Source organism: Sodiomyces alkalinus (genome assembly GCF_003711515.1).
Source record: "Sodiomyces alkalinus F11 unplaced genomic scaffold SODALscaffold_12, whole genome shotgun sequence".
Taxonomy (NCBI): Eukaryota; Fungi; Ascomycota; class Sordariomycetes; order Glomerellales; family Plectosphaerellaceae; genus Sodiomyces; species Sodiomyces alkalinus.
In genome coordinates, this window is record NW_021167090.1 from 828,774 (window position 1) to 846,887 (window position 18,114).

The following is an 18,114-nucleotide window of genomic DNA, read 5'->3' on the forward strand; positions in this document are numbered from 1 at the left end:
ATTTGATTGGTCACTGTCAGAGATGAAGTCATCGGCCTCGTTTCCACGGTCACAGAAGTGATGGATGATTCCTTTCTGGGGAAACAAACATCAGCCTCACCACCAACACAACCACAACCAGCATCACGACGACGACCTTCCTTGTGGGCTTTATTAGCCGTTACAACATACTACGCCCGAATCTTTATTTACCTCTGACGCCTGGATACGGAACGCAGACCTGTGTCGGTCTTGTGACCGACGCATCACCATCACCATGTCAACGTGGGCTCCTCTCTTCTATCTCCTACTGTCTCCTTTCTCCTGTCTCTCCTGTCTCTCCATACGACATAAGAATCTCCGTATCTAGACTGACTGACTGACTCTTGCCCTTGCTCTTAGTATCTCCCATATTCTGTCCCTCCCCTTCCGCCGATCCACTCCCATCTCCCTCTCCTCCACCATTCGGCAGTACATCAACACCAAATATGACCAGCATCCGGAAATGTTCCGTCAGGACCTCGAAGCTATTGATGTTCTTCGTCGGGAGGCCGTCAATGTGCGAGAACCCCATGCAAGTGGTATCGCTAAGCTTCAGGCCTATGCCGCCCAACTCGCCTGGATCGGCGGCAAGTTTCCCATTGACGTGAGCCTTTTTTTTTTTTTTTTTTGTTCTTTTTCTTGTCTTGTCTTCCTTCCCTTTTCCGAGGAATGCCATTCCGCTTTACTGACCATAGCGCCTTGTCCTCCCCAGATCGGCGCCGAGTTTACGTGGTACCCCGCCTTGGGCTACAACCCGGAGCGACCGATGGTCCGAAATAACCTGAAATTCGAGCTCCTGAACATCCTCTACAACCTCGCCGCGCTCTACTCCCAGTTAGCGGTGGCTCAGAGTCGCGGCGGACCAGAAGGCGTCAAAACGGCCGTCTCGTACTTTTCGCGCGCCGCTGGAGTCCTGTCCCACATGCAACAGGAGGTGTTGCCGGAGCTGAGGATGTCGGACCCGCCCGACGACATGGACATGCATACCCTCGAGGCCCTGAAGCAACTCCTCCTCGCCCAGTGCCAGGAGTGCTTTTGGAAGAAGGCCGTCATGGATGGGACGTATAAAGACGCCAGCATCGCACGGCTCGCCGCGCGCGTGTCGGACCTCTACAACCTGGCCATCGACTCGGCCATGAAGAGCGAGGCCATCAGCTCGGCCTGGATCCACCATATGAGTGCGAAACATCACCACTTCGCTGGTGCCGCCCAGTACCGGGCCGCCTGCGACTGTCTGGAGAAGAAGAAGTTTGGGGAGGAGGTGGCGCGCCTTGCCGATGCCGTCGCCTGCGTCAACGAGGGCCTGAAGGAGAATCGCGGGGGTTACCTCAACAAGATTGTGCTGGAAGATCTCCAGGGGCTCAAGAGGAGGGTGGAGGAAGACTTGAAGAGGGCCGAAAGGGACAATGACAAGATCTACATGCGTAGGTGAAACCCATCCAGCGCGTCGCATTTCCTTTCCTTTCCTTTTCGTACTTTCGTCTCGTCTGTTCTTGCTAACAAAACTCGAGAGGCCGTACCATGCAAACCCGAGCTGACGATTCTCGACCGCGCGGATATGGCCAAGGCTATGGTGCCTCCCCAAGTTGCCAATCCGTTCGAATACCTAGGCGATCATGCCGAGTTCGGGCCGGCGCTTTTCACAAAACTCGTTCCCTTTGCGGTCCATGCTGCCATCACCATATACGAACAACGCCGGGATCGCCTCGTAAATCAGAGCGTCATCCAGGCATACGAAGATCTCACGGAGAAGCTCCACTCCATGCTGAGCTCCCTCAATCTGCCGGGATCGTTGCAGGCGCTGGAGAAGCCACTCGGTTTGCCGCCTAACCTGATTCATCACGCCGAGGAGATTCGGCAAGCCGACGCGGTAGGTCGCATCCAGCGAGCGTTCTCAGACATCGACAAACTGCGATCAGCGGACCATGCCGTGTTCGCCGAAGGCAAGGCCATCCTGGCCGCGGAGGAGGAGGAAGACGTCAAGCTGCGGACCAAGTACGGGACGGACCGGTGGACGCGCCCCGACAGCCGCAGCGACCCGCAGGGCGGTCAGCTCTGGGCGCAGGTCGACGAGATCGAGGGCTACTTCAAGACCAGCATCAGCAGCGACGAGGTGGTGCAGAACAAGTTCACCCAGGTGCAGGACCTGCTGGAGCTCATGTCGGGGTCCGACCGCATGCTGATGGACTACGTGCCGTCCAGCCGACGCGTGGAGATCCCGGACGGCCTCCGACCGGTCATAGGACGGCTGCGCGGGGCCTACAACGACGTCCTGCGGCTCGAGTCGCGGCGGCGGCGGAGGGTGGACGCGCTGCGGGACAAGTGCCGCGGCGACGACATCAAGCCGGAGATCCTCAAGGAGGCGGCGCGCCTGGAGCGGACGTACCCGACGACGGCGATCCTGCCGGTGCACTTTGAGGAGTTCTTCGAGCGCCGGCTGGACGCGCTGTACGAGCCCGAGCTGGAGGCGGTCGAGAAGGACGCGACTGAGCAGGAGCGGCTGGCGGGCGAGGTGGAGCGGATCAGCCGGGAGTTTGAGGGCCAGCGGCGGAGCATGACGAGCGGGAACCGCGAGCGGGAGCAGGCGCTGCAGAGGCTCGACAATGCGTATTACAAGTACAAGGAGATTGTCAACCACCTGGACGTCGGGCGCAAGTTTTATAATGACCTGAGTAAGGTGGTGGGGCAGAATTTCCGGGATCCGGTGCGGGCGTGGGCGGCGGAGCGGCGGATGGATGCGAAGAGTCTTGAGGAGTATGTTTTTTCTTTTCTTCTTCTTTTTTTTTCTTCTTTTCTTTCCCCCAAGATCTATCGCTAACATCAGCCTAGGGAGCTCAACATGCCGACGCTGGGTTCACTTTCCATCAGCAACAGGACGCCGGTCCATTCCCCGCCCTTGAACTACCACTCTGGCCAACAGCAGCAGCAGCAGCAGCCTCCGACTTCCTACTTTCCGATAAACCCCGTACCACCTCCCGTACACGATCCAAGACAGCAAGTCGTCGAACCTTCAGCAGAATCGGCGGTCCAATCGTGGGCCAGCCCGACGGTAGAGCATCAGCAACCGCAACTGCAGCCCCATCCCCAGCCGGTTTCGACGGCTTCTGGCATGTGGACACCAGACATCGGCATCCGGTTTGCTGGCACGCCGCAGGGGGCTACGCCGACTGGTCCGCCCGGTCCTAACGGGGGTCTGGGTGCGAATACACAAGCATCCAGACACCATGCGAGCGGGACGTGGGACCCTAGTAGGGAGATCCGTTTCGGGTAGGATATAGAGCGATTCTCGCGGGCAAGGGACGTCCCGACGGTTCGGTAGAGAATGAGGGTACGGACAGTAGGGTCAGGAGCAAATAGAACTTGTTAAGCAGGCCTTTAGAAACATAGCGCTTCTGATGAGAACTTGGTCCAAACAAAGAGACAGATGACATTCAACATCCGGGTCGCGAAGATGATGTTTGTCGGAATCCGTACCCGTACCCGTACCCGTACCCGTCCGTACCTTCAAACGTAATTTAGGCCCTCCGCATCTTGATCCTCACGACAATACCCCAGCCACTCAAACTCTCCCAGATACCCATCTCATTCTCCCGTCGGAACGTAACCTCCTCCGCCTTGGCCGTCATGCGAACATGATCATAATCGTCGCGAATCCCACGCATTCCTCTCCGCGAGATAGCAGCAGCAGCAGCAGCCGGCTGCGAAGGCGGAGAAGGAGGGAGCAGATACCGAGCCAAGCGACAAGCGAGCACCTCGTCGCGGAACCACCAGTGCTCCTCCTTCTTCTTCTTCTTCTTCCCCGCGTCGTCATCGTCGTCGTCCCAGCGGCCCCACTCGTCGAACCCCTTCTCCCTTACCGTCTCTGTCTCCCCTTCCTCCGAGGCGGAAGACGAAGATTTCTTGTCGCCGTCGCCCAGGGAGGAGGGGCCTTTGCTGTTGTTTTTGTTCTGCACCCGGATGGCGCGGAAGTAGCGTCCCCGGGTGGGGTCTTCGGCGTCGAGGTCGGGGTCGAGTAGGGTCCAGGAGGGGGCGACGGCGGCGGAGGGGACGAGGGTTAGGTTGAGTTGTCTCGGGGGAGGGGAGAGGGAGGCGAGGAGGTCGGAGGTGTGGGAGTCGAGGGAGTGGGTGAGGAGGGTGAGGAGGGTGGATTCGTGGGCGGCGAGGTGGCATGCGTGGGCTGTGTGGGCGGCGCGGAGGAAGGAGGAGAGGGGGTTTTGGGTTGGGAAGAGGGGTGGTGGGTTTGCTGTTGAGGAGGAGGAGGAGGAGGATGCTGTTGCTTCGAAGTAGGAGGGAGGTGGTGCATCGGTTGTCGAGTATGGGGGTGAGGGAGGTTTAGTCATGATGGGCGGTTATCAAACGGTGACCTAGATGACTTGGAAGCTTATGAGATGGTATTTTGGTGTATGTTGATGATATCCGTCGTGAGTTTGCATATATTGATCGATGGCAGCGTACATGTATTGATAATTGCAGCTCGTAGTGCACGTCAGGCGTGTGGCGAGAACAAGAAGTCAACAGAATGGGCTTTAGGCTTTGCGATATCGGGAAGACGAGATGAAAAATGAGGCCTGCTATGTTTCGGTTCCTGGTTGAATGAGATGCGTCAGGGACTCAGGGGCCCAGGCCGCCCAGCGTCGTGGCTGGCTGGGAGTCGGGACTCTCGGGGCCTCGGACTTGAATCTCTAGTCCAGATTCGTTGATAAGCGAGGGATGAAGAGAAGAAGGGTAGTAAGTACAACGTAAGACGACTAGGCGGATTTAAAGTTGCAAGCCTAGAAGATAGTGTCGAGGGCGAGGTGGTCAAGTTCATCTTGGCATGTTGACGGATAGACGGACAGGTCACAGGTTTAGAGGTCTAAGACTCCTCCAGCCAAGCCATGCGAAGCTTCACTAATCACCGGGCGTGGCGCAAGGCATTCTCGGGTAGTGGGGGTCCCACATCGTGTACCGCAGCACGCACACTGTACGAAGTACTTTGTATCTGTCAAGTGTGTGGCTTGAACTGGGGCTGTGCTTCACCCCCTGGACGCGATATAGCCACCCCCTGACAGCTCATCACTGACTTGATTTCAACTTTACAAACTTCATGCCATAGCCATGTGTGGTGAGCGAAGTTGACCTTGTCAGATATTAACAGATGAAAGACGTGCTGTGGCTGGTACGAAATGAGGCTGGCGAGGGACTTATGGAGAGACTTGTGCCCGAAGGACGCTAGAACAGGGGCAGAAAGGACGGGAATCAAATTACGGGATAATGTAAGTGGGGGGAACAAACCCACGTGATGATATTAGACGCTCCTGTTACACCGCCACCTCAAACCATGCGGAATTAGTGGGCCTTCCCCAGATCCCCCGGGGCCTTATTTTAATGTCGGTGGCTGAATGGCGTTAGTGGAGGGCAAGGCGGAAACGCTTCATCGGCTCTCGACCAATAGAAGATGGGGAACAGGAAGTGAAGTGGATACGACTCACAGTGTGCTAGACAGTGTGATGTACTTGTACGTATTGCATTCCGGCCTTACAAGCCACAGCTCATTTTATTCGTACCCAAGTACCCGAGTACCCAACTGCATTCCCTCAACAACACCATTGACCATCACTACACACATGCAGCCCTGCTCTATCGACTTGCTGACACTGCCTCCTTTTCCACTAGGCTGACTGACATGATGCCCAGCGAGAGGATATTCGACAATGGAGACGACATCCTTAAAAAGTGACCATTATCCTCGTCCTCCTCTGAGTCCTTTCCTCTCTCTCCATCCGACTATAGTCTATCAACAATTCAACACCATCATCGGCGATCAACCGCCTGATCACGTATCACGACCAAAGCAAACCACACCGGGCCTTATCTAACTTTGTCTACTTCCTAGCATTTCACAGCGTTTGACAGGGAACAGCCACCAAAGCTTCTCTTGCTTCGAACCTTCCACGGAACCTTCCACGGAACCTTCTTGGCTGGCCTCATTCCTGCCTCCTCAAACCATATCATCCTTCAACTATAAAAGAGGACAGACCCATTGAATCCCGGCCGGTTATCTCATACTCTCCCCACTCGACAGTCTCTTCAGCGGCGACACATCTCTCTTGCACCGACCTCAAGTTCGAACTTCAGCCAACATGTCTTACAAGATCGCCGCCCCCGACCAGTACCTGGCCATTACTGGCATGGGCGTTAAGAAGATCAAGATTACCAAAGCAGCATGGGTGTGGCCATTACAGCGATGCATGCGGTTTAGGTGCGCTTCCCCTTCTTGTCTCAGACTTTAGCTAAGCAATTCCTGCTAACACTCCTCGCAGCGTGCAACCAAACGACTATGCTAGGAACCTCCAAGCTATGACCAAGGAGAAGCTCCAGTTCCTCCTCCCCGTCGTCTTCACCGTCGGCCCCGACGTCAACCAACGAGGCGCCAACTCGGCCGACGACGAAGGCCACGACGACGACCGGGACCGCGAGGACAAGGGCGACGCGCTCATGAAATACGCCATGCTCCTGGCCGACCGCGAGGTCGACAGCAAGGGCCACCCCCAGGAGGGCCAGTCGCACGTCGAGAGCATCATCAACGGCATCATCGAGGGCGAGGTGCGCGTGCTGGTCTCGTCCATGACCATGGAGGAGATCTTCACCGAGCGCGAGGTGTTCAAGCGCCGCATCTTCAAGAACATCCAGTCGGAGCTGGCCCAGTTCGGGCTCAAGATCTACAACGCCAACGTCAAGGAGCTCCGCGACGCCCCCAACTCGGAGTACTTCGAGTCGCTCTCGCGCAAGGCCCACGAGGGCGCCACCAACCAGTCGCGCATCGACGTGGCCGAGGCCCAGCTACGCGGCAACGTCGGCGAGGCCCACCGCCGCGGCGAGCAGGAGCGCGAGATCGCCAAGATCAACGCCGAGACCGCCGTCCAGAAGACCGAGCGCGACATTGAGCGCGCCGCCGCCGAGGCCAACCTCAGCACCCGTCAGGCCGGGCTCAACCGCGACGTCGAGATTGCTCGCGTCACCGCCCAGCGCGAGCTGCAGTCCACGGACGAGGAGCTGAAACGCCAGGTCGAGATCAAGCGCGCCGCCGCTGAGATGGAGCGACTCCGCGCCCGCGACGTCGTCAAGGCTACCATCGAGCGAGAGTCGGCCCAGCAGGTTGCCGATGCGCGCGCCTACCAGGTCGAGGCTGACGCGAAGGCGCATTTCGAAAAGTCCCAGCGCGAGGCCGATGGGCAGGCTTACGCTACCCGCATCAAGGCCGAGGCGGACCTCGTCACCGCCCGCCTGCGCGCCGAGGGTCTCGCCGCCATGGCCGACGCCTACGGCAAGATGGGCCAAGCCTTTGGCGGTCCCGCCGGTCTGCTGCAGTACATGATGCTGGAGAAGGGCGTCTACCAGGACCTGGCCCACGCCAACGCCGACGCCATCCGGGGTCTGCAGCCCAAGATTAGCGTCTGGAACACGGGGGCTGCTGGTGGTGGTGGTGCCGAGGGCGGTGCCGGGGCAGCCACGGGTACCGAGACCATGCGCAACCTGTACCAGATGCTGCCTCCTCTCATGACCACCATCAACGAGCAGACTGGCATTACTCTTCCGGAGTGGCAGTTTGGCCGTCTCAATGCCGCCACCGATGCTGTGCGCCAGGGGGAGCAGAAGAACGTTAATGGGGTCTCGTCTTGATCTGTCTATTTTTCTCCCCTATTCTCCTTTGTTATTCCCGTGCCTCTTGAGTCGACATGGACAACATCTTACGTCTTACGAGTCTTAACCCCTGGTTTCTCCTCTGTTGAATTTTCTTTGTCTTTATGCTTGATACCCTGAACTCTCAACTATGTACAATAAGCTTCCTTCATCTCGCTAGTTAATCCTATAGACTATATCTATCCAGTTTTACTTTGCTCCTGGTCTACATGTGTCGCCTTGTCTGTCAGCCACGGGTCCTCAAGCAGCTCTCGCGCCGTCTTCCTATCCTCGGGTCGCCACGCCAGCATCCCCTTCACAAAGTCGAGGAACATGGCCTTGTCTTTCCCCTGGAGGAAGCGCTCGGCTTTATCCAGGCTGTTTCCCTGGGGAACCGGGATATCTGCGATCCATCGTCCTGTAAAGACGTCAGCCAGTCTCACCCCTCACCCCTCGCCCCTTTTCTAGCACCTCAAGAAACATATATGGACAGTGCACACAACTCACCGTCTTCCGAAAAGAACTCCTTGCTCCTAACTCCGCGCTCGAGCAGATCCGGGGGTGGCGGCCCCAGCAGCCCAACGACTTCAGCAAGGTGTGCACGCGTCGTATATCCCCTACCGGTCGGGTCCTCGCCGCGAAACAAGTGACGGCCCTCAAACACATCCCAGATCATGGCCCCAACGTTCCAAATATCGACGGGATAGCTCCATGCCGCCTTGATCATGACCTCGGGCGACCGGTACACGTTCGGCTGGGCGTCGTGGTTGCGCTTCGTGTCCCCTCTAACGGCGGACCCGAAGTCGCTGAGCACGATCCTGCCAAAGTCCTCGGGTAGGCCGAAGCGTCTGGACATGTAGATAGGGGTACCGCCGACGTATTTGCGCGGTGAAGGCGTCTCCAACTCCTCTTTGACGAAGGCTTCCAGGATGCCTTGGTCGACGATTGCGTGCAGAATGTTGTCCGCCTTGATATCTATACGGTACACCACTGTTGTGTCAGAGGTGATACCATGATATGGCGGGCACGCCGAATCCAGCTCACGCACCTGTGTGGACAAGCTTGCACTCGGTGTGCAAGTAGTCGAGGGCACGGAGGAGGTGTTGCAGCCCCCCCTTCAGGAGCGCCTCGGAGAAGCGGCCCGTGGGGTTTCGCAGCAGCAGATCCTTCCAGCTATCCCACATGGGCCGCTGGACGAGACATTGGTGATTCCCTCCGGGCTCGTCGATTGCGAAGGTCTCCAGGGCGGTCCTCACGTGCCGGTGTCCGGGGTGGGAAGGGTTCGCCTTGTCGATGGTCTCGTACGTCCGGAACTCGTCCAGACATGTCTGCCCAAACTCTCGCGCAAAGACCTTCAAGGTAACATAATCTTGTTCCCTGCTTTTGGTGTTAGTCGACACTGTCTGAGTGTATGATAGTATCGCTTAAGGCGCACTGGAGAAAGTAGGGAAACATGCCGAAGATTCCGAGCCAGCCAGACTGTCGAGGTTGACCCAAACCCCAACTTGCCGACCACTTGGTATTTGTTGGAGGCGAATAGGTCTCCAATATTGACTGGGTAGTAGCAGCCTGTTTTGAACTCCTCCAACCGTTCTTCCTCGAGCAACTCTGTAGCAGGAAGAACTTCAAAACCAGCCGTGGGAAATCGTAAAGGGGCCCATGGCGTTCGGCGTAGGAAGCCTCTTGCCCATTTCAACAGGGGTGCCATGGAATACGTTTTGGGGGCTGGGTCTTCAGTTAAACTATTCCTGGAGGTGGTGAGGACTGTGCTTATAAGCATGTGAGGTGAAAAATCTTGCGAACGAGAAATGCAAGAGGTTGGTGCCGAATCTTATCGCATATTGTCACATAGGTAGGACAGTATCGGGGCTTGAGCTTGGCTCAGTTTGTAGGACTTTTACAGACCAGTCGGCCACTTGACGAAGGCAATCGTCTTTCTCAACTGCCACGGGATGTCGGCGCTGAAGTCAACATACAGTATACTCCGTAGTCTAGGATGGTCACCGGCTTCTTTCACCCCGGGTCGTGAGAGAGATCTGCCCGATTCTGCGGATCTATCATTGATCCTAATAGCAAGTTTCCCTTCTATTTGTCCAAGGTCTGTCTATACCATGGGAAACTAATAGTCCGTGCTAAAAGCAGGAGAGTAGGTCTAGAGGAAGGAGAGTCATCATTGTTTTCATGTTATATTCTTTGCATATAATATTATAAAACGTATCCTGGCAACTCGGCTCGCTCTCCATAATCCTGCGGCGTCCTTGTATCCAGCTCCTGCCGCTGATACTGTCGAACCTGCGTGTGCGATTCTTTCAGGCCACTATGACCATGAGGCGAATACCACGGGTTCACCATCACGTCGCTCATAGGTTGAGGTGGCTGTTCCGCATAGGGCGCCGCGCCGGTCCATCGACCGGCAGCAGCCGCCCGTTGATTCTCTTCCAACATCTTCTGGTTCTTGCGGAGTTTCCAGAACAGATATATGACTGCCGCGATCAATATGGCGCCGACGCCGGCACCAGCGCCAATACCCGCCTGAGCAGCGACCGATAGTCCCTCTTCCGACGAAGCATCTGGTGAGGGCTGGGGTGCGGACTGTGACGACTCTTCGGGGGCGGTCTCGGCTGGTGATGACGCTTCTGACGTGCTGGTGCTGCGATCGCCCCTGTCGTCGCTGGCTGTGGGAGACTGAGTCGATGTCGTCGCAGACTCCGTGTCGACAGTAGACGACGGTTCCTCGGATGTCGAGGTAGAAGACGGTGTTGCCAGCACAACGACGTATTGCGTTTCGTCCCTGTTCCATGTGGCCCAGATTTCCGGTTCGGAGGGGAGGACCTCGAAGCGTCCCACGCCGCTGTTGCAGCAGTTTATCGTGTGGTCGCAGCAGTATAATGTGTCGATTTCGGTGACGTTGGCGCAGGATATCAGATCGGTGCCGCCAGTGTTTGCGCCTTTGGTTTGACAAGAGTGTCAGTCCGCATCAAATGCCTCTGCTCAACTGGCTCTTGTACTGGCAGATCCAGGGGCAAAAGCCTCGCTGTGATTTTTGCCCGCGTCTCAAACATGCGCGCCTGGGAACTTACTCAGACAGTATTGAGGGCAGCTAGGAGACTCCCAATTCTGATCCGTGCAAGACCCTCGGATGATGTTTCCGTCTGGACCTTTGCACAGCTTGTTTGACATACACGACCAACCCGCGCCCCCGTTGCAGCATGGGCTATCGTCGTCGTCCGGGTCGCACGGGAAATCACCGTTCGCTCTCAGGCCGTTGGGGTAGTAGCAACGCGCTGAACAGAGGTGCAAGAGACAGAGAAGAGTGACGGGTAAAGCGAGTCTCGCCATGGTGATGTGTGACCATACGTCTCTGATGGCGAGTCGAGATGAACGAAGCACGGTGCGGTCACTGCGGTGCGGGTTACAACTTACGAAACCAACATACTCCGGGTGTAGTGGACGTGTAAGTCAGATGCAAAATAATAATATAAAAAAGAAACAAAAAAAGAGAAAGGGAAAGGAAAAAGAAGATGAAGAAGACGCGACAACAACAGGGCGACGTTTCACTAACATATGGGTGCGACCCGGGGATCGGCCTCCAGGGATTCGGTGGGCGGCACCCGGGGCATTGTCGAGCCAAGACGAGAGAAACGCCGTCTGGACAAAAGTTAGGCTGCGTAAGTGCCCGTCAATGCATTGCTCCGTTGTCCATTCGGCATCATTGGCCTGTTGGTCCCGGCGACCTGGTTCGGAGCCGTTGAGTTGCACCAACGGACAAACCGGCGGCAAACCATTCCAGGTCATTGGCTCCATCACCAGGGGCACACACTGCTGGCATTGGCAGTCTGCAGTTCATATTCCATACCAGTACTTTCCTTTTCCATTTCAGCTCCTTCATGTTCCTTTCCTTACATACAAGCGGGCTTCAACCCCCTACGGTCTACCCTCATCGCCGAATCGCCAAGTCCCGCTGCCCAACCCCTTTTTCTTCAACTTCACTTCCCCCTTCAACTTGGAGAGCCATGCGGCCGTCCGGCATCCCTCTCAAATCTGTGTACGCCCTGCTGGCAGGGACTGCAGTGACCATCTTCCTGCTGGTCGGGCATCACTCATATTACACCGATAGCCAAGGAGGCGTCCTCCACAAAGCCCATCCTCCAGAACGCGAACCTCAATCCGACATGGAACTCCTTTCCTCGCAGCCCTTCCCGCAAAAGATCTGGCAAAGCTGGAAAGACGACTCCCAAGACCCAACAGACCGCACAATCGGCTTCCCCCATCAATGGCGCGTCGGCAACCCCGCCTGGCGGTACGAGCGCATCACCGACGCCAACAACGACGCCTACGTCCGCGCCAACTTCGATTCGTCCATCGCCGACCTCTTCACGTCGCTAGATGATCCCATCCTCAAAGCCGATTTCCTGCGCTACCTGATCCTGCTCCGCGAGGGCGGTGTGTGGGCCGACATCGACGTCTACCCGCACCAGCCCGTCTCGCAATGGATCCCCGACCGGTACCGCGACCTGGGCATCAACCTGGTCGTCGGTATCGAGAACGACCACCACAAGCGGCCCATCTGGCCCGGCTCCCCTTACTCGGTGCAGCTGTGTCAGTATGTCGTGCTGGCGAAGCCGGGCCATCCGGCCATCAGGACACTGGTCGACAAGGTTGCGGGAGACCTCGGGGAGCTCCTCGAGTCGAAGAAGAAGAAGTCGTCGTCGTCGGGTAGCGTCACGGTGACGTTTGGAGAGGTCATGTCCACGACGGGACCGTTTGCGTTTACCGAGGTCATGATGGATTATTTTTCAAGCATCACGGGCGAAGCTCACACCGGCGACGAGCTGGATCGGCTTCCGGAGCCCCGGGTGATCGGCGATGTGTTGGTCCTGCCCAAGGATAGTTTTGGCTGGTTACCTCAAGAACACACTCATGAGAAGGGGGACTCCATGATCCTCGTCGAGCATTTGTTCATCGGGTCCTGGAGGGCCGGTCATCCTGGTTGAGAGGAAGTTGGCTTTGTTGACTTTGTGGACGGGGACCCTGACGCTGTTGTAATGCAGATATATTGTACGTTTAGCGTGGTAGTTCCGCTTCTATATAATGTTTACTGGATAACTCTGAAAAATGCACGAGCATGTTAACATCCCTTCAATATTCGGATCAGCCACTGTCCATCACCCCCGAGCCATCTCACCCCTGAGCAACTCCAAAGCGTCAACGATCCTCCTCAACCCTTCAAGAAGATACGCCTCATCATGCGCAAACACAACGCGGAACCACCCAGGCCGGTAACTCCCAAACGCCGCCCCGCAAGCCAGGAACACGCGTTCCTTCAACAGCGCGGCCTCGAGCCGTGTTTCCAAGGCCCATCGATCCTCCTCAGATCCCAGCCCCTCAGAGGAATCGGCACCAGCGAGGTACGCCAGGAGGTCCACCCAGACGAAGAGCCCGGCGTTGGAGCCCTCCTGATAAGGGATGCCGCGCGACTCGAGGAAGCGGACGGTCGAGACGTATCGCTCTGTCAGGAGGCGACTATTCGTACGGATGAAGGATTCGACAAAGGTTGTGTCCGAGAGGAGGGCGGTCGTGGCGCGGTCTGCCAGGGAGGAGGGGCAGGTGAAGTAGCTTTACCGGGTGTGTCAGTACCACTGTTCAGGGGGTTGAAAAGAAAGGGGATGTCAGGTTTTCACGCACGAGTTGGCCTCCAGCGCACGGATCAAAGGGTTGTTGTTCTGGCTGACGATACAACCTAGTCTGATGCCGTTGGAACCAAAGTCCTAGGAGACGGATTCACAGAGTTAGATAATGGCGAAGTAATAAGGGCTGAGGCAAAGAATACATCAACTAACCTTGCTCATCCCCCACAGAACGTGAACAAGACTCGGGTCAATCCGACCAGCTGTATCGATCGACAGAGTGGAGGTAAAAGGAGGCGCATCAGGGGCATCTGGGTTCTCCCAAATCGACAGCGCATATATCTCATCGCTTATGAGATGAATGTTGTGTTTCTGGCAGAACTGCATATAGGCGGCCAGGACTTCAGGGGGGAAACAGCGCCCTGTGATACCACAAAAGAAGTTCTCATCAGCTAGGGCTAGAGAGGGACTACTATTACCGGAAAAAAAGGGGTGACGTACCGAGAGGGTTGTGGGGATTGCAGAGGATCATGGCCTTCGTGAGGATGCCCCTTTCCCGGGCATCCGAGAGAGCCTTCTCATAATACGGCATGGCATCGAGACTAAATGGGTCAATGTCGTCGAATGCAACGGGAATAATTTGGGCCCTTGGACACCATCAGCCTTTCTGCAAAACATCAGTGGTTGAGAAGGCATCGTGGCATACTTTGCTCTCAAAGACACGTCGGAGGGAAATGCGCCGTAGTAAGGTCGACCCAGCAATATGCCGTCGCCCGGATCACAGAGGGAAAAGACGCAGCTATCGATAGCAGGGCCAACGCCTGACGTGATGACGATGTGACGAGAGAGGACGGGTTGGAGGGGAGAGAAGTGACGGGTGATGAAGGCGGAGATGGCAGACTTGAGACCATGGCTGCCCGAGAAGCTGTCGCCGTAGGTAAGAGCGTGGCTGTTGAGGGAGATCTGGGACGAGTCAGCGGTGAGGTCAGGCTGGAAACATGAAAATATAAAGGCACGGGGCACGGAATGTAGAGGATTCCGGGACTTGCATTCTTGGTCATGTACTGGGTGATTTCGTCGTGCATCAATGTCTGTACCGTTCATGTCTCTCCATGTTAGTCCACTGTCCAGGTATGCATGCGACATACTAGCAACAGGGCCCCTGGGACGGGAGGACTAACGTTTTCAGCGACTCCTAAACTGAGATAACCGCCCGGGTTGGATTCGGGATGCCATAAGTTGGAGACGATATCGAGCATAACGGGTCGATTGGATGGGTCCGCGAGAACGGCGCCTCGGGAAGACAGATGACCGGCTTTGGTGACGGTCATGATTTTTCGTCGTGTGGTGATTTGAGAGGGCGAGGAGTGGGATAATCTGGGGATGTGAAATGATTCAAGTTGACTCTGTCTAGTATATTCCTCTTTGACCCCTTTTATGCTCCAGATAACAGCACGCACAGGTGAGTCACCGAGTCAGGCGTGTGGGACGAAGAGTGAGTGGCTGACGGTCGGTGAAGAGTCGTGGCTTGAGACGAGTAATCCCGACATTCCGAGTTGGAACGATTAAAAGGGGCCAAAGGAGCTCGAGGAATGTATAAAAAGGGGTAAAGTAAAAACGACCAACACAAAAATAACACACACAAGTAATAAAAACAATATGAACAATTAGAATCCCATACTATTTGTACGCCCAGCCATCTCCCCATGCCGAGATTCTATATCCTCTTACACAAACTCTCTAAAAAGAGTAACTCTTCAGGCGTAAGATAAAAGTCCTCAGGACCGGTGACGACCCCAGGCCGAATCACCAGCTCCCTATCCATGTACGTCCCAGTACTGCTGCTATTCGTCCTCCACACCCCCGACCTCGCAGCAGCATGCCTATGCCGGCCCTCCTCCCCCCCCACGGCACACGTAGCCTTCGAAACCTGACCCTGCGCTTCCTCGTCGCCCGACTCCCCACACCACGGCCACCGCCTCCGACCCTGCGCAGCCAGGTCCTCAGGGGTCCACCAGTACACGGGAAATCGGCGCTGGATATTATTTACAACGAGGGCCGTGCCCAGCATGAGCGCGCAGCCGAGCAGCAGGACGGGGAGGAGGAACCACCCCAGGTCGACGATGGAGTCGTCGACGACGGCCAGCAGCGCGGTGGCTCCGGCGGGCGGGTGCACCGTCTTGGTGAGGGCCATGGCCGACGTGGCGGCCGCGCAGGCGATGGCGCCGGCGACCCAGCGCACGGCGTCGAAGTGCGGGCTCAGCAGGAAGAGCTTGCAGGTGACGATGCCGACCACGCCGGACACGACTTGGCCCAGGATCGCGTTGCGGGGCTGGGCGAGGGGGGCGTCGATGGAGTAGAATTCGAGCACGGCGGCGGCGCCCTGGGCGGGAAGCGGGAAGGCGGGTCAGTTTATGGTATTGCTTTCTCTCTAGGCGAGGACAGGGGAATCAGGAGTTGACATACGAAACTTGCCACGATAATGGGCACACCGTTCTGGCGGAAGGACGGGACATTATAGGAGACAACTTCTATCAGGGCGATCGAGCAAAAGACGCCGACGAAAGCCCAAAAGACGAGCACGATGTTGCCGAGTTTTTCGGGCACCTCCCGGCGGTAACCGAAGAAGCGAGAGACGGGGGTTGGAAGATGCTGCCATGGCGGAGGTGGAAGCCACGGATTAATGTAATGATCGATGTCTATGTTCCATGTTTTCGGATTCCATCTTGACATAATAGCTGGGAGGACTGTAGTCTGTGAATTGCTGGAGTCGCAAAAGACCAAGAACCCGATGGGACTGCCCTGGGTAGTACCGTAGAGTTGAACGTCAAAGAAAGAGGGAAGCGGGCTGACTGCCATTTAAAGGTCCCTTACATTTTTCTATTGTCCGCCGAGGTCCGAATTAATGTACATTATTATACTTTTATTAAATTGTTCGTTGGCGGCGTTTTGAGGACGTCACGATTTAGTAACAGAAACCTCGATCCGGTCTAGGTCCCGTTCCCCGGATCCGGCACACGCGATGATGCGGCTGCTGCGGGGCCGAGACACACGGGCCTCCCTCTGGGCCTTCCGTCGCGGTGTTAATTCGGTATCAGTCGTGATACATGCGTTGCCCAGTCCTTGCACGTGTGCTTAGATGTTGCAGGTGATGTTGATTTGGGAGCTTCACTAAACCAACTTTTGACCCAGTACTTGGCTGTCGGTGCTCCTAATGATGTTTTCTATTTTCCCATCCATCGTACACTGATTACGTGCTGTGTTGGGTAAGGTATCAATGTGCAGGCCTACGTACCTTATAGACAGGTAGTAAGTAAGGTATAGACTTGTACTTCGTCTGACCGCCGCCCCAAGTGGTAACAGTAACATACCGAATCACGCCCGAATACACCCATGCATAGAACAAGGAACAAGTCTCCCTGCACATGTATCGCAAAGACATCAATCTACCGGCTTATACATCCACCTAAATCATCTCTCATCACAAGGCACCTCCTGCTATGACTCCTGTTCCCCCCCTGAAGGCAAAACATCAGGGAACCAACCACAGACCTCAAAATCCACCGCCAGTTCGCCAAGAGCCAGCGTCCGCACTTCGACACCCTCGCCACGCAGCGCCGTAGCCTGCGCTTGCGTCCCTTCCGGTACCGCCCTGCCAAACACACAACACGACTTTTCAATTCTTGCAAACCTCGATACCAGACGGTAAATAGGTAACTCACCTAGGTGAAATCGTCCCACGCGAATTAATCACCCGCTGCCAGGGCACGTTGTCCGAGTTGAACCGCGCCTCCGGGTCCGACGGGAGATGCTTGAGGCAAAGCCCCACTTGCCGCGCACGCTGGGCTAATTTTTTTGTGTGTAAGCATACATACATACAGTGAATAAAGCGCACCGCCAAAACAAAACAACTAAAAAATACGCTGCCACTCACGTGTCCCGACAAGGTGGGCGATGTGCCCATACGTCGTCACTTTACCCCGTGGAATCTCCCGCACGGCCAAGTAAACGGCGTGAAAGAAAGCCTGCGCTTCCTCCGACCGAGGCATCGCCGCGGAGTGCTCGACCTGTTTCGATGGCTTGAACGAACGGTCCAGTCGGGTACGGAAGGATTAAGTTTGGCGTTGATGACTTTAGCGCTTGATGATATAGTCCAGGAGGGAAAAGGGTAAGGTAATTATGAATTACATGTACATTTTTTGGACCATCAACCTGACGACGCGCCAAAACGTTCGGGCAAAAAATGACCGATCAGTGCCCCCTTAATTGCATCTGGTTGGTTTAAACACAGGCGCACAGGTGCGCAGAAAGATCACCGACAGGACACAGCAAGCGCTTCACCAAGTCGACTTCAATAACCATCCAGAAAATGCATACGAGAAAAAAAGAAAAATGTCACCAATAAATTCTACATATCCAAATACTAGGAGAGCCATCTCATTTCGCTCCCCCATCATCTCACCATGTCCGTCTCTTTTCACAACAGGGCAGCTAAAAAAAGCGGTCCCAGCTATCCTAAACACGCTTCATCGCGAAGCAACCAAAGCAAACTAATAAGAGACACCCCAAGGGAAAAAAAAGAGAACCGCCCGAACAAAAGTGAAGAAAAAAAATCAATCTCCTCCCTTTTCTCTTCCAAGCCATCGATATTATCTCATCGTGCCATCATTAATCAACCATCATGGCTGACGTAGCATGTCCTTTCTGGTTGATAGGTACGTTGGGGGAGGTGGGTAGTAAAGGTAAGGTAGGGGGTGACGGGAGGAAGAAAATATGTTATCGTCAACGAGGTATGGAATGTTTT

The 18,114-nt window shown here is 55.8% G+C and overlaps 10 protein-coding genes across 10 annotated transcripts; 4 read left to right on the top strand and 6 right to left on the bottom strand.

Annotated features, from left to right (window-relative positions):
• Window positions 1-91: 91 nt before the first annotated feature.
• SODALDRAFT_317692 (BRO1-like domain-containing protein) lies at window positions 92-3,292 on the top strand (the record flags this gene model as incomplete). Its single annotated transcript, XM_028609357.1, has 5 exons — window positions 92-264; window positions 382-625; window positions 734-1,445; window positions 1,533-2,779; window positions 2,846-3,292. The coding sequence occupies exons 1-5, from the start codon at window positions 257-259 to the stop codon at window positions 3,290-3,292; spliced, it is 2,658 nt and encodes an 885-aa protein (XP_028462916.1). The 5' UTR covers window positions 92-256.
• Window positions 3,289-4,658, bottom strand: SODALDRAFT_329287 (hypothetical protein). Its single transcript, XM_028610894.1, has one exon. The coding sequence runs from the start codon at window positions 4,359-4,361 to the stop codon at window positions 3,537-3,539; it is 825 nt and encodes a 274-aa protein (XP_028462917.1). The 5' UTR covers window positions 4,362-4,658; the 3' UTR covers window positions 3,289-3,536.
• A 240-nt stretch (window positions 4,659-4,898) lies between these two features.
• SODALDRAFT_363801 (hypothetical protein) lies at window positions 4,899-6,028 on the top strand (the record flags this gene model as incomplete). The annotated part of the gene is made up of 5 exons (XM_028614600.1): window positions 4,899-5,009; window positions 5,117-5,143; window positions 5,413-5,493; window positions 5,546-5,736; window positions 5,917-6,028. The coding sequence occupies 5 exons, from the start codon at window positions 4,899-4,901 to the stop codon at window positions 6,026-6,028; spliced, it is 522 nt and encodes a 173-aa protein (XP_028462918.1).
• Window positions 6,029-6,143: 115 nt separating this feature from the next.
• Window positions 6,144-7,683, top strand: SODALDRAFT_321176 (hypothetical protein; the record flags this gene model as incomplete). The annotated part of the gene is made up of 2 exons (XM_028609602.1): window positions 6,144-6,262; window positions 6,324-7,683. 2 exons carry the CDS (start codon window positions 6,144-6,146, stop codon window positions 7,681-7,683), a joined length of 1,479 nt encoding a protein of 492 aa, XP_028462919.1.
• Window positions 7,684-7,783: 100 nt separating this feature from the next.
• SODALDRAFT_77813 (kinase domain-containing protein) lies at window positions 7,784-9,426 on the bottom strand. Its single transcript, XM_028615682.1, has 4 exons — window positions 9,141-9,426; window positions 8,732-9,060; window positions 8,191-8,658; window positions 7,784-8,101 (listed from the first exon to the last, which is right to left on the bottom strand). The coding sequence occupies exons 1-4, from the start codon at window positions 9,389-9,391 to the stop codon at window positions 7,884-7,886; spliced, it is 1,266 nt and encodes a 421-aa protein (XP_028462920.1). The 5' UTR covers window positions 9,392-9,426; the 3' UTR covers window positions 7,784-7,883.
• A 339-nt stretch (window positions 9,427-9,765) lies between these two features.
• SODALDRAFT_329289 (hypothetical protein) lies at window positions 9,766-11,367 on the bottom strand. Its single transcript, XM_028610895.1, has 2 exons — window positions 10,764-11,367; window positions 9,766-10,631 (listed from the first exon to the last, which is right to left on the bottom strand). The coding sequence occupies exons 1-2, from the start codon at window positions 11,020-11,022 to the stop codon at window positions 9,889-9,891; spliced, it is 1,002 nt and encodes a 333-aa protein (XP_028462921.1). The 5' UTR covers window positions 11,023-11,367; the 3' UTR covers window positions 9,766-9,888.
• Window positions 11,368-11,855: 488 nt separating this feature from the next.
• SODALDRAFT_284941 (hypothetical protein) lies at window positions 11,856-12,677 on the top strand (the record flags this gene model as incomplete). Its single annotated transcript, XM_028608488.1, has 1 exon — window positions 11,856-12,677. The coding sequence occupies one exon, from the start codon at window positions 11,856-11,858 to the stop codon at window positions 12,675-12,677; it is 822 nt and encodes a 273-aa protein (XP_028462922.1).
• An 85-nt stretch (window positions 12,678-12,762) lies between these two features.
• On the bottom strand, window positions 12,763-14,834 carry SODALDRAFT_77831 (1-aminocyclopropane-1-carboxylate synthase C). Its single transcript, XM_028615683.1, has 7 exons — window positions 14,492-14,834; window positions 14,360-14,401; window positions 14,017-14,273; window positions 13,812-13,957; window positions 13,524-13,732; window positions 13,369-13,451; window positions 12,763-13,299 (listed from the first exon to the last, which is right to left on the bottom strand). The coding sequence occupies exons 1-7, from the start codon at window positions 14,639-14,641 to the stop codon at window positions 12,849-12,851; spliced, it is 1,338 nt and encodes a 445-aa protein (XP_028462923.1). The 5' UTR covers window positions 14,642-14,834; the 3' UTR covers window positions 12,763-12,848.
• Window positions 14,675-16,156, bottom strand: SODALDRAFT_329291 (hypothetical protein). The gene is made up of 2 exons (XM_028610896.1): window positions 15,777-16,156; window positions 14,675-15,693 (listed from the first exon to the last, which is right to left on the bottom strand). Exons 1-2 carry the CDS (start codon window positions 16,041-16,043, stop codon window positions 15,028-15,030), a joined length of 933 nt encoding a protein of 310 aa, XP_028462924.1. The 5' UTR covers window positions 16,044-16,156; the 3' UTR covers window positions 14,675-15,027.
• A 429-nt stretch (window positions 16,157-16,585) lies between these two features.
• On the bottom strand, window positions 16,586-17,433 carry SODALDRAFT_317704 (DNA binding methylated-DNA--cysteine S-methyltransferase). The gene is made up of 3 exons (XM_028609358.1): window positions 17,245-17,433; window positions 17,033-17,156; window positions 16,586-16,962 (listed from the first exon to the last, which is right to left on the bottom strand). The coding sequence occupies exons 1-3, from the start codon at window positions 17,357-17,359 to the stop codon at window positions 16,809-16,811; spliced, it is 393 nt and encodes a 130-aa protein (XP_028462925.1). The 5' UTR covers window positions 17,360-17,433; the 3' UTR covers window positions 16,586-16,808.
• Window positions 17,434-18,114: the final 681 nt, after the last annotated feature.